We start from the raw sequence: 17,764 nt of genomic DNA, 5'->3' as shown, positions 1-17,764 counted from the left end.
TATTTTTGGGGGGGTACTTTTTACTTCAAAGACTTTATAATGTTACCAATGCTTTCTATTTCAGCTAAATGCTGTTCTATGCATCAAATAATCCTGAAGAAAATTGTACACAACTGTTTTCAACTGATAATAATAATTAATGTTTCTTGAGCAGCAAATCAGCATCTTAGAATGATTTCTGAAGGATCATGTGACACTGAAGACTGGAGTAATGATGCTGAAAATACAGCTTTGCATCACAGAAATAAATTACAGTTTAAACTATATTCAAATAGAAAACAGTCTTTTAAATTGTAAAAATATATTACTGTCTTAGCTGCATTTTGAATCAAATAAATGCACCCTTCGTGAGCAAAAAAAGACAACTTCAAAAACATCTCACCGATCTAAAACATTTGACCAGTGGTGCATAATCATTCTAACCTTGTAGTTTCTCTCTTTTTCAAACTGTTCCTCAAACTGCTTGATCTTCTTCTTGAGGTTCTGGAGTTTCTTGGTGAACTGTTGGGAAACGGTGTCTCCCTTCAGAGTGTCTTTGGAAGTGAGGGAAGCACGGCGAGGCCTGAGAGACGTGACACAAGCATGAGTTTGGCTGTCAGTGATTCTGAGCATTAATAAGAGTCTGTGGTCCCTCTGCTCACCTCCCACAGGGCAAAGCTTTGGTGGAGGATGTAGCATCGTGGTCCTGCTGCAAGAACCGCTGACTGTGGCCAAATTCCAGAAACCGCCGGGCCAGTAGCGGCTGAGTATCTTCTTCTAGAGGTGGGGGCATCATGCGGCCTGCCAGCGGTGACAGTTGGGCCTCCCCTGACTCGGTCTCCTCTTGCCATGACATGAACACTGGCACAGGGTCTGCCAAAGATACACAGACACATACACTGCCATAAAAACCAATATCATCACCATAACTCAATAGTTTAATCGCAAACACTTCAATCCAGAGTTAGAAGTTCACAACAGGCCTGGGCTGCTTTGTGATATAAACCCAAACTCTAAATGGGTGCGCAGAGGTCAGAGCTGCTCTGACACAGTGAGTGAGCACACAGCACATAAAAAAACAAGACTTTCTCGGATCGCTTCGTGGAAATGGACGAGCACTGTGTTATTCGGTGGGTGACTCTTCTGGGTAATAGTGCACAGTTGAATGTCATCCGCTCAGGCAAGTATTCACACACAGATTCTGAAGCCAAAGTATTTAAAGAGCTTCATTGCTGCAACATCCGCAATGACAGCCGCCATTGTTTATCGTGCTTGATGCCAGGAATCATGCTCAGAGCAGAAGTCACGTTGAGCCGAGAGGGCAGAGAATGTACTGGACCGGGGCCTGCTATGGAAACTTAGCCGATCAAATGTGCACTGCCTAGATGTCTGACATGGTGGGCGATTAGGAGAAAGCTGATGCATTTGCTGATGGCAGATGGTAAATAATGGGAGTCAGCAGGACCAACTGGGTGCATGTGAGGAGCCGAAGGGTTAGTCAGAGTCTGAAACTGAAGGTGTTTTCAGTCCATTTGACGTCAGAAGTGAATTCGGTTGGAGTGAATAACAGGGGAACAGTGAATTTATGGGGATTGCAAACCAAAATGATACTTATAAAGACAGCTATAACAATTATAACTACGTTAGTGTCCACATCAATGGATGATAACGTTCTGTTTATTATAAGCACACTGTAATTTTGTTGTCTCCTGCTGGTTTAAATGCTTAAGCTCTTGCAATATAGTTGTGATTCCGACTATATTGGTTCCTCTGTCATTATTGTTATAGCCGTGAACTACTACGATTACTAAAACTTTATAGTTATCGTCCTTTATTTGAACAGGCCATTTGTATGAAAGCAATCCGTCCTAATTTTGCAGAAGTAAATTGCTTTTGTACAAGTCAACTACCAGTAAGTGCAATACTCTTACTTTCGTTCAATATGCATTATCATACTTAAATCCCTTCTGCGAAATTCCACAATTTCCCACTAAAATCAAGGTGGAAAAATTCAGAAAAGGCTCATTTCCATTTGGGCTTCCAAATTGGTACTTGACTTGGAAGAATCGCATTTGGCAAGCAATAATGCATCCAAAAGTGTTGTTCTGGGTGTAGTTTGGGAGGAATAATAAATAAAAATCAAGCCAAAAATGCTTTACATTTTTAGTGCCTATTCACAGTGGAACTCTGTGGTAGATGCTGAAAGCGTACCGTCGTTCGAGGTCAAAATAAGCCAGCGTGAGAAGGTGGCGGTGAGGGAAAGGGGAGGGGACAGTGTCAAACTAGGGTTCGAAACAAATGTGAAAACAGCCTGAGAGGAGCAGCGGGTCAAAGGACGAGCAGGGGAAGGCTGTGGGGATGCTACTTACCGCTCCCTTCTCTCTGCAGGTGCATACATGTGAAGTCAATGGGTGGGAAATTGATGGGGCATGATGCTGACCAGGCATGGGCGGAGAGAGAGAGAGAGAGAGAGAGAGAGAGAGAGAGAGAGAGAGAGAGAGAGAGAGAGAGAGAGAGATAGCAAGGAAGAGTGCAGTGAGCTATGAGCCTCTCTCTCTCACACACACACACACACACACACACACATCTACACATATATGACACACACACACAAACACGTAATGCTGTGTACATGAGAAAACAGAACTGTGTATGTTGGTGGTTTATGTATAATAATGGTTTACTTATTTAGCCTATTTTAGCTCTGTAGTCTATTAAAATGAATCTCTCTTGAGTCTCAAAGGGTAGTAACCATTCAGCCTCTGTATAAATCACATCCCATATTAAGTGTGAATATTAAGTGTGTGCTTTCTTCGTCACAATTTGAACCAAACTGGACTGCAGAAATAATGACTGATTTCAGAAAGGTTTCCCAAACACTCGATATCTTCCTCTGGTCAGATGCTGTCCTAAGCTTATGCAACTGGATTATATTTTACATTTTTAAATCAATCAACCAATATTTTTCTTTTGTCATATTATAATGAGACAGGAAAAAGCCTCTTTTTTTTTGCATAGGGACCAATTTTTGCTCAAAGAAAACATTAGCAATTCATACAGTGTGACTTATCATCTTTTATAGAGAAATAATAACAGAAATAGTTACCTTCTTGTTCACTGTCTGAGAGAATGCTTCTGGTCAAAGACTGAGGGCCGCTGGCTGGCTCTTTGGACTCAGTATTAGCATTCAGGTCACAGTCTCCGGGCTCCTGCGAGTCATTGAAGGGCTTTGATTAGATGCTTCAGTCTTGCAGTGTAGAACAACAGACAGAATCCTGGTGCTATTCAAAGATACTCACACAGGGGATAACATCAGCCTGGTCCATCTGCTCATACTCTGGGTAGCTCTCCAGTCTGTGTGAAGATGGAAACAGATGAACTCCACAGTGAGGTGATGACAACTGTGTGATCCGTTTCCTTCACGCATGTCAATTATAGAGCTCTTTAAATATCTTGCTTGGAAAAAAGAACCTAGTCATATTAAGTCTATTAATAAGGGTGTAAAACAAGCGAAGACAATTCAGCAAGGATGGCAAACTATGGCCAGCTTAAAGCGTATCGAAACTTTACTAGTCACACCCACACATCCCATACAGGCTTACAGACTGTGACTCTGGAATCTAGGACACTCGCTTATCAGATGTAAAGTGTAACAGGCTTACAAAAGTTTTTACAAGAACACAATTTGACATTTACAAGCTATTTTTAGCTAGACATTTCTATTATTATTTTCAATTAAAAGAACAACAGTTTTTTTATGTTCCTTGTAAAATGTTATTCTTGGAGGCTTTTAGCAGCGGAAGTCCTTGCCAGTGCATTCAAGCGTGGCGTTTCACGCAATGTGCGTTCTTGCATGCCTGCGTTCAAGGGGGAAACTATCTGTGCCACTCAAATGCCCATGCCACTAAAAATATTATTCAGGCATGTCAGACTGAACAGTGCGTGCTATTGTATTTACTAAACCATGACCGCAGTTAACCTGAAAACTGACTATATAAGATAATAGTTTTGGCACTACAATGCATACTTGTGGCACATTCTTGAATGCAACAACATGATATTGAAAGTAGCTAGAAGCATTTGCATTCACGTAGGCCTAAAGGTGATTTTTCAGAGAAATTTGCATGAGAGAATTATGAATGGCTCAATTCCAGATGCATGGATTCCTAATGAAATGAGAGGATTTCTCCTCTCGAAAATGTGCAAACTCTAATTGTGATCGCATCTCAATGCTTCCAATCGAACCTTTCTGTGCTGAGATTCTCAGCGTCTATACGAGTCTCCGTGTCAAGGTCCATCCCACAACTTTCTTCCGTGACAGGGCTGCTGAGCTGAGAGCCTTGAGATTCCTGCGGGGAAAAGGAGAGTGATTACTAGGGATTGTACTGACAGGCTTACAAGTGTAGGGCCCTATGAAATCAGTTTTAATTTTCCTCAAATTCCATTTTATTTTTTCCAAATTCCGTTTTAATGTTTCTCGACTCCTTTTTAATGGTTAAATTAAATTTTATTAAACAAAAAGCATGTCTAATTAATCAAAATCATGAAACTTATACATTTTCACATCAATTTATTAAAACTTTAACAAAAATAACATGTTTAGGGACCTATGAAATTTTTATTTTTTCTTCACTATATGTTTTATTATTACCTAATACTGTTTTAGCACGTCTAATTATTTAAATGCATAAAAACAACTTAATTTATTGAATTTTTTCTTAAAATAACCTTATGAATTGTTTTTTTTCCCCTTAGAAATTCTGTTGTGTATTTACATTTTTCTGGTTATCAGATGAAGGCATAAAACATTAATTTATCTTTTAATTATTGAAATTTAAGCAAACTTTATTTTTTGGTAAACAAAGGGGATTTACTATTAAAATTAAATCATGGAAGATCACATGGGTGTGATTATTCCTTAAAAAAATAATGTTTGTTTCTTTTTAGTATTAGTAGTAGTAGGCTATGTACATGAGCTGAACAATAGTAATACATTTCTTGCAAAAACTTGTCTTTAAATTAAACCGGACTTTTATTTTAATTTTATACCGCGGTTCCGTCCGTGTATTCCGCATCGCAGAAATCACAGGGCCCTACAAGTGAAAAAGATGATACGTTTTGGCATTACACTGGAGACAAATGTTCTTAAAGCCATCAGAACACTCAAACCTATCAAGGCCTTGTGTGTGTTTACTGATAATTGTGTCTCAAGGTCAGCAGCTGATAAGATTGAGGAATGGGGTGGCTCTCTGAGGGAGGGAGTGTTTGCGTTGACCAGGAGGCGCTGTCATTCCTCAGGGACGGGTATTAAAAGAAGGTGACCCAGTTTATATGTTCCTAACCTGTGGCCAGGCCACAAGAACCTTAGGCACGTTTGGTGGAGGGAAGAGAAGCCTCCCAGAGAGACTGTTAATCAGGACCCCAGACACACTCGTCACTTCATTACACCTCACAGTCAAGAGACACAAACCTTTATCATCAGCTCCTCTCCTGAACCAGCCTCATCTCGTTACTTAATTAGCTTACTTGAGGAAAGTGCTTTATCTGAAATGATTTGTTTGCTCCAGCACGGTGTTAAGCGGGAGACGACTGCTGAGAACAGATGATGGTCTGTTTATCTGACAGAAAGGCCCTTGTTTCTCACTCTGCTGAGGAGGAGGTATCACAGAGCTTGCTGATAGCAGAAAGACTGAACATTTTCAAGGACAGTGGACTACAGAAATTATCTAATGCAGCGATGTTCAACCTTTTCGACTCTAAGGCCCCCCACTGTCCACAACAACATTCAAAGGACCCCTAGCCCTAGTTTTGTTTTTAAAATGTATTATAATCTATATGCATTCTAAAATAATTTAAATGAAAATAAGTACATTTCAGAATTCCAGAAATGTTTAGAGCTGAATGTACTTCAGGGAGCCACGCTCTTTTTAACCAATCAATCTACATGACTCTTCCAGCTGTTTGTGTTTTACAGGATGATGACTAAAGACAAAGATTTTTTTTCTTACTTGCAATTTCTCTCCAATAGTTTTCAGAGCTTAGCATAACTAGTAAGTATTTGTATTCATACATTTTTCTTTTTTAGATTTTATTAATTTGCATAACTTTTTCAAATCTAGAAATCACACTTTTAAAATTAGGCTACATGATATATTCAGGTTTTCCAAGGCTGTGTGAATTCAGGTTCTCCAAAGAAAGCAAGAAGTTGCTGAGGGGTTGAATTTTAACAGAAAATATATATATATTTTCAGTTGTTTTTAGCTAGGTTGAGAATTATTAGTCTAATCCCTGTTCCTCTGGCTTTCTTATTTCTGTCGTATCAAATAAATAATAATCCAGACAATCTTTACACCCTATCAGTGTTGGGAAGATTATTTTGGAAATGTAATAGGTTACATTTTAATAAGTAGTGTAGCTATTTGAATTACTTTTTTAATTTAACTGATTACTATTTGATTACTTTTCTAAATTTCTATAGAATGTTTTCAACTGTTTTTCAAAGTCCTTAATCACTCGAACTGAGATTATAATTTAATTTTAAAGCACAGCCACCCCAAAATCCTCTTTTTGGCACCTCTTTTTTACTTTGAGGTCATTCTGAGGTTAAACACAGATTTAAAATCATAGTTTAATAACAATGATACTTTTTTTGAAATCAAATCTTTGCATAGCAATGACGTGAAACACTGGCATCTAACAAGGCCTTGGTAAAAAGTTAATCTTAAAATAAAGCATATACAAAAACCCAAATAGGAAATAAATCAGTAATAGAATAAGCATGCATTCTATTCTGTGTCCTAAACATTGGCATCTTATATTTTAGAGCAGTCAATGCCATTTACAAATCAATTAAATCTGTATGTGTGTGAAAATATTCAGATGTAACTCCTTTGTAATCGTTACCACTTCCTAAGTAACTACTTTAATTACACATTTTTTCTCAGTAACTGTAACAGATGACATTTCTATAATTAAATTACGTTATGCTGTTACATGTAACAAGTCACTCCCCAGCATTGCCTCCTATTTGCTAACCTCGCTGTTCTCTGATGGCAGGCCCTCGTCTGTAACCTCCGGGAGAGTCTCAGATTCAGACTGCACATCTTCATGCTCCTCAGACCCCGGTGTCTTCTGAATAGGGCTGTTTCTGTGGAGGAAAATACATATAGGTTCACGTTTATACACGTTACGCCAAATTTTCAAACTTCAGCTTCATATAAATAACAGGGTCGGTGTTGGTATGTGCTGTGTGTATTGTCACACTCACCCCTGAAGGGGTTGGGAGTCCAACACTTGACTCTCATAGCTGCCGAGCTCTTTGTCAATAGATGTCTGTAAGTCCAATAAGCGCTGTTCCACTGCAGCACAGATGCTCCTCTGGATTATACTGCAAATAAACGCACATTCAAGCCATCTGACACAACTTCAAAAAAAGCTTCCCATTGAGGCCAGAACACGCAGTACCCATATTTATCACAGGTTGACCGATTCAACAAGGTCAGCCAAGGAGTCTTCACCACAAGCTCAACATCCTAACAAATAACCCTCCATTCTGAGCACCTCAGATTCTTGTGTCTGAAAATAGAAGTGTTTTGAGCTTACTAGACCTTCAGTACTTTGACACCCAATAGGGGGGTTGAAATTAATCATTGCATCGATGCATCGTGATACGGACGTGGACGATTCTGCATCGGTGCAGTAATAGACCATAATTGATTATAATAAACAAGCTGAAAAACTTTTAGTGCTTTTCTATAGTATTAAGCCTCAAATGTCAACTATACATCGGATTGGTTTCTTATTTAAATTATAAAAAAGAAAAAATATTAATGGTATTATAATGTTATACTAAAACTAAAATAATGGGAAAACCCCTTAATATAACATGTAGAAAGAAAAAAACGCATCTTAATAAGCCCACCGAATAACAAGTGAACGGTTACTTGCCGCTTTTAATGATTACGTAATTGTGGCATCCATAATTGTAATCATGATTAGAAATTCGATTAATTGTGCAGCAATAGGAAATAGATCTGTGCATTAGTTTGAATGCAGCCTATTAAAGCTGCCACTGTCTTACGATCTCATCAGTAATAATCAAACAGCAATAATGCTGAGGAAAAAAAGAAAAACCCATAACTATGATTGACTTTCGGATGCTTAAAGCACTCTCAGATACTCAAAGTACTTTTTGTTTAGCACTTTTTCCCCCTTTATTACTTGCATGTTTTGAAGCTATATTTATTAGGTTAAGTTCTAAAGAATGTATTATTAAATTGTGATTATTTTAAAAAGTAGCCTGCTTATATAATTTAATAAAAATGCGCAACATAAATTTTATATAATCGTGATGCATCGTGATATCGAATTGTTGACTTGATAATCGTAATCATTAGAAGATGGTGTTGTTTGTGCTGTGGCTCTCTGTTCGCTAATGCTGCAGAATTTCATGGCTAGATACACTAGTTTTTCCTGAAGCTGTTCAGTTACTTTAATGCATTTTCTTCTCCGAGGCCATTTCAAAATTGGATAATATTCTTCCTGCTGCCACAATATGCTTCTGATAGCCAAGGCTTAGTTGAAAAGCAATTGGCCAGTATCTAAAAGCTACTGAATGATTTTTTTTCATTGTTCTTCATGTGATGGTGAGTTTCTTTCATTATAAACACAATTAGGGGAATGTCATCAACGTATAGTACTTTGACAGAATTCCACTTTCAATTCTATTTTTCTGAAGTCACAAAGTCGAGACGGTCTCTCATGGCCTCCTTATTTGTTTTTAAGACCATAATCACATTTGTTCAGCTAAATTTTGCCTTCTGTCCACTTAAAAGGTCTGTTTATTGCATACTGTGGCCCTTTGAGTCAACAAATCTGATTTAGACCCGGGGATAATTGCATATGGTCCAAATTAACGTCAGCGAAATTAACTTCAAATGGACTTATTGGATAAAGAAAGGCCTTGTATGCCCTTAATTTCAGCGAACAAACAAGACTCAGTGCAAACCGTATTAATTCTAGATGAGACTTCTAAGAATAAAATGGTATGAATTATTTTCACATGCTTCTATTGTTGCCATGGCAACTGTTTTAAAAAAAGAAAAAGCAGACACTTACGCGGCAGATCCTGGAAGAATGCTGATGGAAGAAATGTGCGAACTGGAAAGAGAGGAAACGGAAGGAAACATTAGGATGACTAACTGTATGAGTTTTCCTACCCAGCATCCTTATATAATAACGCTTATGTGCCATCGGGGAAAGATGCATCATTTAGCATACATTTCATGTGTCACGTACACTGTAAAAAAACATGGTTTTTCATTTCCTGTAAAGGCCACAGGAAATGTCAGGAGTGTCAGGAAGCGGGAATCTGAGAGGAATTGGGGGCAGGGTGACTTTGCTGTCCCATGAACAAATTCAGACATGCTAGGAACGCTTGCTTTCATAACACTAGCTGCCTGCTACTTGTTAGCACCCGTGTCAGGTTCTGGGGTAGGAACAAATAAGGCCTTATCTGATACAACAGGTGCTCAGATCAGCACACAAACACACACAAACGAGCGTATGCAGAAACATGACAAGTGTGAGGCAGCTGCGTGGTCTGTGGTACGATGTCTTGACCCCTTAAGCTCTCTAGGCTGCTAGGAAGGCTTATGTCAACCCACGTCATCCCAAAATCATGACACGTTCTAGAAACTACAGTCTTTTTTTTTTTTTTTTTTTATTTGTCAGTTTTTATGATTTTAAGATTTTGAGATCTCCTTCCTCATTCATAATTTCATGTTAAAAGTAACTTTTTCCACTACATCATCCCCCCCTAAAATAATGAACAACACTTTAGACAAATATTAGATACAATTACATGACCAGCTAATACTTTATTCTAATTCATGAAGAACCTCCACAGAATCTTTCCATTTCACAAAAGGCTCTTTATAGTGGAATAAGGTTCTTCAAAATGTTCTTTAAACCAAGAAAAAAAAATACCAATACTAATACTATATACTTAGTATAAGTTTTGTAAAAACTCCTAGACTGAATTAATCATCTCACTTAACTTAATGTAGATCTATGGCACATAGAAATGACAGCCTATTTAAAAACAGTACAGCTATTAAAAGAGGAAGTGTCATGGAGAAAGCAAACGGCTGCTGGGGCAACTAGACTAGAGGAGCACTTTTTGAAAAATGTCTGGGTGTTTTTTGTCCTAGTCAGCACTGATTAAAAGTGCATCGCTCGATATCACAACAGAGGACAAAGTGAGCCCTCTTTAAGACGTATTCGGGTGTCTTGCTCGCACAGAGCTCTGGAGGCAGTTACAGTAATGCATTACTCAGCATGAAGCACTTTAATAAAGAACCTTCTGTAACGTCCTTCCATTCATTTCTTCTCACCTGAACTCTAGTGATAATCATTCAGCCTGAGAAACACTGATTCATGATACAGAGACATTTGGCTAATACTGATAGAAAATATTTATTTTATGATCAATAACTGATATGATTGATCATCTGTGATGGTTTGAATGCATTTTAATAAAATGTACAACCAATGGGCCACTAATATAAAAAAATGGCAATTATAAATTAAATCTACATTGTAACCAAAATATCAGTGCATCACAAAACAAAATGCTCCTGGTCTAATTGTGCAATGCACATAAAAAAGTGCCCTTCTTTACACATTAACATGCATTTCAAAAAGGGATTATATCAAACAAAACAAATATCTGCCAATGGGCACAAAAAATCAACTTGATTGAAAGGGAAAACAAGTTTGCAAACCTCACTTGAGATATTTCTTCTTTGTTTTAAGCATAAATTAATTTTGTTTAATTCCTCAGAAAACAAGACTTCTTTTTGCTTCATAATTAAGCACATTTTCATTTAAGGCTGTTTAGATATTTGTACTGGAAAACCAGACAGAAATACTGAGGAGGATTTTTTTGTTTGTTTTTGTTTCTGTTTTTGCAGTGCATGCAACAATTAATGCCATGACTTTATGAATTTAAGGCTTTCTGCTCTGATTTAAGACCAGCAAAACCTCTGATATTGCTAGAGCAGAGCCCATAACACACCGCTTTAATGAAAATGCATGCTAATGCTAGCTGTAAACGGAGCCAATATGTAACAACTGTCTGTGCCTTTAAACAGATTTTTTTGCTGACATTACCATACGGCATGCAAAACTGTATTAACCAACAGCATGACACCCTAACATGCTTCATGTTGTCTTTAGGGCTAAAGTGTGAATAATCAAGCAGACAAAAAAAGAGTGGACGGAGCTAAAAGTGATATGTTGTTTCACTATGAGATCAGCTGAGGCTTTAAAATGATTACAGACAGATGGCTTCCTCTGACTCTGCGCTTCATCTTATCAGCAGCAGTGGCCAAAACACTAATATAAAAAAAAAAAAAAAACAAACACACACAAACGAACACACCACACACACACACACACACACACACACACACACACACACACACACACACACACACACACACACACAGGGCACTCTTTGGTTGTGAATGAAATGCTGTATCATGGAGTGATTCATCAGTTTCACAATTCTGCCCGAACCTGCATCTCTCGTTTTTACCAAATAATCCCATTTCATCAGCAATGTTGCATAAATTAGCAGGACTTTTCATCATGCAATCTGAGAGGCAGTGGACGTCACATGCAGCCTTGGTCGAAAACCAATAAACAATCCACCTTAAGAGCTTCACCCACAGCCTCTCTCATGCAACACCCCCAGCTTGTTTTCCACTGAATCTCTACAGATTTTCTCCTCTGAAACATTACCTGTGGAGAAGGACTTGACAAGCCATGTTGTTGGGTTTGGTTCTCGTCGACGAGCCGTTCTGGTTGTTTACGGTGGGCGTAAGGTTATCCTGACTGGGCACTTTGTGGTGCTAAAGTCTGGATGAGCAGGTCAAAGAGCAAACACAGGCTGCCGGCGCTCATTCTGCGGAGTCCTGTATGTGCTGTCTGCCTGTGTGTGAGACTCAAGCACTCTGCTAAAAAGTGCTGCAGTGGAAACGCTGGACCCTTGCTTAAATACACGAGCGTCTGACGCAGCCTCGTCGCTAGTGCTCTGGGCCAATCGTCTCTCCATACACACACACACAGAGACAGAGCACTCCCTCCCTTTAACTCAAACACCTGTTAGACTTTTATATAACCCCGTCCACACAACAGACATTCTTCACGCCTTACTGCACAGCCGTTTACAGTTAAAGGAATCATCGACTGATGAAATGACACATAAATACGTGCATACCGTCACGGATGTCATCTTCAAATCTGTCATCATTTAATTCAAAACTCACTGATTCTACCGTCCTGCTCACTAACAACTTAAACTTTGGTCTGTTTCTCACACAAAACCATCATATGGCTTTAGAAGACTTAAAATGTGGCATAAAAATCATTTGGATCACTATTTATTATGACTTATTGTGTCTTTTTTGAAAGCTTTCAATTGATTGTAATCACATAGAGAAGAGCATGAAAAACAACCCCCCACTCATTTTTATATATTCTGTCAATTTATAATAAAATTCAAACAAATGACGGTTTTGTCTGTCTTTAATGTGCTTTGACAGATCTCTGTAACCATATCTATGGCTGTAGCTGCCTTAACCCTTAATAGGTTTTCATATCCCGGCGGATAAAAACATTGAAATCAAAATTAAAAGTCATGCTTAAAAAAAATTTTTTTTTTAATTTGTATTATTTGTGTCCTTCTAATGAGAAAAATAACATGTACATGCCACACTTCCTGCGTGTATAAATTAGCAGGAAACAAAATAAGGCGGCTCCACTTCAGATAGTTGTCATTCCCAATGTAATTTTGATGAGGTAATATGAGAACGAGAAACCTCATTTAACAAGAGAGATACAGACGATGGTAGAGTCATACAGATGTTGTACATTGCAAGTACTCTGATAGCCTGGTCACAGCCAATATCAAATTTCCCAGCGTGTTATGCCTGCTGCTCGACATGCTCAGGTGGTAGGATGTCTCACGATTCGATTCACGATTTTGATTTCACGATTCGATTCGATAAATTTTTTTTGTTTTTAACAAAATTATATTTAAGAGAAATTATGAATTAAATGTGTCCTTTTATTATTGCTTGGACAAAATGCTGTACATTTCTTTGTAAAATTGTAATATAACTTTAATAATATACTAATATAGCACTTGCATATTATTGCTCTTTTGTTGGTTTTGATTGCTTCTATTGTCCTCATTTGTAAGTCGCTTTGGATAAAAGTGTCTGCTAAATGACAAAATTTTAATTAGAATGTACATGTAAATAACAAAACTAAATTGAAATTTTAAAACAAGCCCCAAATCAAATAAGTAACAAAAATAAAATAAACCTCTCCATATAAACAAAATAAGGCTTTGTCTGTGCTCTTTCCATTTAAAATTAGAGGCAACCACTGCATTTTAATCATGATCCAAACAAAGATGCTGCATACATGCAACATGAGCAGTTTTTAATTTAAATTAGATTGTATAATTTAGAAATTTTGAAGCAAAAACAGAATAGTTTGACTTCAGTTTTGTGAAACTATACATAAAAATATCTGCAAGAAAACAGCGGAACGAGCTGAACGAGACGCAGGTTCACTCTCTGCCAGTAGATGGAGCTTAAAGTGTTTCCTTGGTGTCTGCTGTAAACGAAAGCAGCGCAGCACTTATGAACTTTAATATGCATTATACAGAGGCAAGATGAAAAGAAAAAATACTTTTTAAACTTTTCTAAAGACAGTAAGTTCCCCTCAGACATGCATTTATATAAACTCCCACCCCTTAATGAATCGCGATTTGTTTAGCATCTCAACCGATTTGAAACGTCACATATTTGAATCGATTTTAAACAGGCTCGTGGTTAGATGTTACATCCCTAATCTCTATTGTGCTCCAGGAGGATTGTTGCTGGAATTTAGTGCTCCTTTAGCTCAAATGGTACGGCTGATGATACGCGGGACAATTTTTTTTTAAGCTATGTTGCTTGAGCACTTTCCCATTAAGAATTGGTAACAAATTTCTATCTGGATACTTTAGATCGGTCGTGGGCCTGTGTCTCACCTGGTTGCCCGTTGATGGCAACATTGCTTAAAAAGTTGACCCATATATCATCAGCCATAGATGACAGCACTAGCAACATAAAGACAAAGGTTGCATGTTCGATTCCCAGGACACATACAACTTGAAAGTCACTTTGTAAGTCATCAAGTTATCAATATTAGGGTGAACAACCGTTATTTTAAACTACAGTCATCTGTAAGGAATGCTCAGTGAGGGTGAAAGTATCTATGATGGCCTCTCTGTCTATAATGTAAAGCTGTGTAGGCAGTCTTTAGGCAGTGTGAAAGTAGTAACTGACCCTTTCACCTACAGACCAATGCTATCAAAAACGTTCACACTGTGTTTTAATCATGTAAAACATTTTTGGAGGTCTTTAGTCTGTTTATGCTTATTTTAGGGCTGTGTGAAAAGTATTTTCCATAGCTGGTGAAGGATACATTGCAGCGCTTATATTTAGCTTTATGTGCGACGTAAACAAGTCCTGCTGCTCTTTCTCAAGATGCCACCGAATACAGACGCTTTGACCCTTTTTCCTCATTGTATCATCTACATACACACGATTGTTGGATAACCCGTTCTGACTCCAAGTATACGAGACCATATGTTGACTGATGGTTTGAGAAGCATAAAGCAATTTTACAAACATGATAACTACTTAAATGGAAACTGAAAAGACAGCTTGGGAAGCATTTATAGCACTTTGTTTATTCTCGAAATTGCATTCTCTGAAGTTAATCATTGATTATTTACTATCCTGACATAGCAAAAATGCCTCGCAACATTATAAAAGCTATAAAATGCTATCTGTAACTGCTGTGGATGACAGGCCATTAGAGATACCATCACAACAACAAAAAAAAAAACAATGCTTCTGTATGCCTCTGTTGTGACATGGTCCATGTCCTTAAGGGAGTTTACGATGTAAAAGCCAAGAATGGCCTTTAAAAGGGTTATGACATAGCCTACTTTTAAAAGGTACACTCAAGTTTTCTGCAGCCAAACAAACTATTTTCAATTAAATGATTTGTTTTGTTCGACCTTTCCTTTAAAGCTTCAATGTAAACAGCCATTGTAATGCTTGGCATTAGGAAATAAATCAGAAAATAATCAAATAATTCAATATGGCAGGCTTTACTGTACCCTTTATTCAAGGGGATTTGGAAGAAAAAAAAATGATGTCCAAATGTTTTCATATATTTGCCGAAACTACTGAAAAGAAATTCTGTAAATATGTCCAGACGTTTTTGTGCTGGAAAGAGCTATGGGCGAATCTTCTAAAAGCCTGGCACTGATGAACAGCTTATTAGACCCAGAGCTTTTAGATGTGCGCATATTAATTAGCAGCTTTGCTCCGCCCATTTTCCAGCTGATCATGGTGTTTGCTTATGTCTGACTTGGAATTACTGAGGCAGCTGCCATCCAAAGCTGTTCATGCAGAGACTAAACACTTCAAAGTGCGCAGGATTAGCAAAGTGTACCCAAGATCGTAATACTAGTATACTAGTAGACAGACAGGGCGTCTGGAGCTTTGCCACTCACAGAAGACGATCTGAACTTGTTTTGGTGAGGATCATTTTTTATGCAACACTATATAAGGGGGAAGTCGTGGCCTAGTGGTTAGAGAGTTTGACTCCTAACCCTAAGGTTGTGGGTTCGAGTCTCGGGCCTGCAATACCACGACGTTAAATGCAGAGCACGAATTCTGAGTATGGGTCACCATACTTGGCTTTATGTCACGTCACTTTCACTTTCATAAGACTGATTTAAAAGATACGCATAAGATTATGCTGCCTTTTAAGACCTAATTTTATTCTTATTCAAAGGCAGTCCTACACAGAAAAGGAAATACCAGAATGCATTGCAACATGCTGACTAAAAAGAAGGTAACTAAAAATATACACTAAAAAAAAAGTTTGGGGTCAGTAAGTTTTATCATCAAAAATAATGCATTTATCAAAAGTGACAGTAAAAACTAATTATGTTACAATTTTTTTTATTCTTTTATTCTACCGTTTCTATTCATCAAAGAATCCTGAAAAATATACATCTCGGGTTCAACAGAAATATTAAGCAGCACTACTGCTTCTGCTGAGTAAGAAATGAATTAGAAACAATAATAAAAGAATAATATGAAATGATAATACGGTTTCTTGAGCCGCAAATCAGCATATTACAATGATTTCTGAAGGATCATTTGATACTGAAGACTGGAATAATGATGCTGAAAAATCAGATTTGTATCACAGGAATAAATTATATTTTAACATATTTGAAAATAGAAAGCAGATTTTTTTAATTATAATAATATTTCAAAATTTTACTGTATTTTTGATCAAATAAATGCAGTCTAAGTGAGCATAAGAGACTTCTTTCTAAAACATTATAAAATCTTACCCACCTCAATCCTTTAAACAGTAGCTTATTTTAGTTCAATACTAAATAAAATAATTAAAAAAAAATTTTTTCAACATTTATTAGTGTCACATTAATAGAAAAGTAACGTCAAAATCAAAAATCAATTGTGAATAAAGTTTCTTGTATGCTATTTCCATGATGCAGTTGATGCCAATGAATGTTATAAATAATTCACTTCTGAGAACCCTTAGAAGGGAGCGGTTAATGGAACAAACCAATGACAGCAGCAGAGCAAACAAATAAATTTTTTTGGAAAGAATGCAAGAATATAAATCCGTCTCGCTTCAGCAGGGATTTCTCAATGTTGTTTTAACACATGCCAACTCTCATGGCTGTTTCTTTATTAGGATTAAAGGTTAAAGCATTTAATCACCTTAAACACGGAGCGACTGTCCAAACACTGTTACCTTATCATCACTGACCTGAGTCACGAACGTTTCACATTCTCTCCATTTAGTCTCGATCCAAAACATCTATCCAATTTAGCTTGTGTCAGACAGAAACATGCCACCAATCCATTTTGTGCTACCTTACCAGACCCCCCAGACCCCCCCGATGTCTCATGGGAAGAGTTACAGGTTAATGAAAGCCATTAATCATACTCATCCACACCCTTACATACCATGTTTAAAATCTAGAGCATGTCTATAAAAACAGCTACACGTAAAAAAAGATCCCAGACTCATTGACTTGATATGGCTCTGAAGTGCTAGCTTTATAACGTGGCATCAAGGACACTGTGGGTTTGAAGTCACCCTCTGAAAGCGTGTCCCGATCGACTTCAGAGCAACAAAGAGCCAAGAGAGATCACGGCTCGGACGGCTGATAGGTCAGTTATGGGTCTCAATGCAGCGGGCAGATGAGGATCAGGGACACCAGTGTTACGGAAGCTAAAAGTTTATAAACCCAATAACTTAAGTTATTTGTGGATTAGTGCATACTGGAGACGCAAACCGTTTCAAACGATTCAGTTCAACCGGTTCACAAAGAAGATCCGGTTAAATTGAACGATTCGTTCACGATCCAGACATCACTAGACGAGACAAAACCAATAAAACCCATTACAAACGAGGCATTTGTTGCATCCAGTGGGGACATAACTATTGATTATAATGACTTATACTGTCTTTTTACGCGTTGCATTGTGTATTGCGCTGCGTAAACATAAAACCATGTTTGCATTTGTGATCTGAGAAACAACAACTGCCTCACTTTATAGAACAGCCTTTGTGCCACAGACGCGTTGTAGGCTGCTCTGCAGGT

At 37.7% G+C, this 17,764-nt stretch overlaps 1 protein-coding gene across 3 annotated transcripts in view; it reads right to left on the bottom strand.

The window, feature by feature from the left end:
- fam13b (family with sequence similarity 13 member B) overlaps positions 1 to 17,764 on the bottom strand; it is a 48,048-nt gene that overhangs the window by 7,768 nt on the left and 22,516 nt on the right. For 2 of the 3 annotated variants that reach the window (XM_042770387.1, XM_042770389.1), the window contains exons 8-16: positions 9,097 to 9,138; positions 7,247 to 7,366; positions 7,015 to 7,126; positions 4,225 to 4,328; positions 3,279 to 3,333; positions 3,086 to 3,188; positions 2,349 to 2,414; positions 642 to 852; positions 424 to 562 (exon numbers count right to left, since the gene is read on the bottom strand). In XM_042770387.1, coding sequence (XP_042626321.1) covers positions 424 to 562; positions 642 to 852; positions 2,349 to 2,414; positions 3,086 to 3,188; positions 3,279 to 3,333; positions 4,225 to 4,328; positions 7,015 to 7,126; positions 7,247 to 7,366; positions 9,097 to 9,138 — 952 coding nt within the window. The remainder of the gene's footprint in view (positions 1 to 423; positions 563 to 641; positions 853 to 2,348; positions 2,415 to 3,085; positions 3,189 to 3,278; positions 3,334 to 4,224; positions 4,329 to 7,014; positions 7,127 to 7,246; positions 7,367 to 9,096; positions 9,139 to 17,764) is intronic. The other variant, XM_042770388.1, reaches the window with a different exon arrangement.

The sequence above is a fragment of the Cyprinus carpio genome, chromosome A14, assembly GCF_018340385.1.
Source record: "Cyprinus carpio isolate SPL01 chromosome A14, ASM1834038v1, whole genome shotgun sequence".
Taxonomy (NCBI): domain Eukaryota; kingdom Metazoa; phylum Chordata; class Actinopteri; order Cypriniformes; family Cyprinidae; genus Cyprinus; species Cyprinus carpio.
Note: the sequence above shows the minus strand (reverse complement) of the source record. Positions and strands in the feature narration are given on the sequence as shown.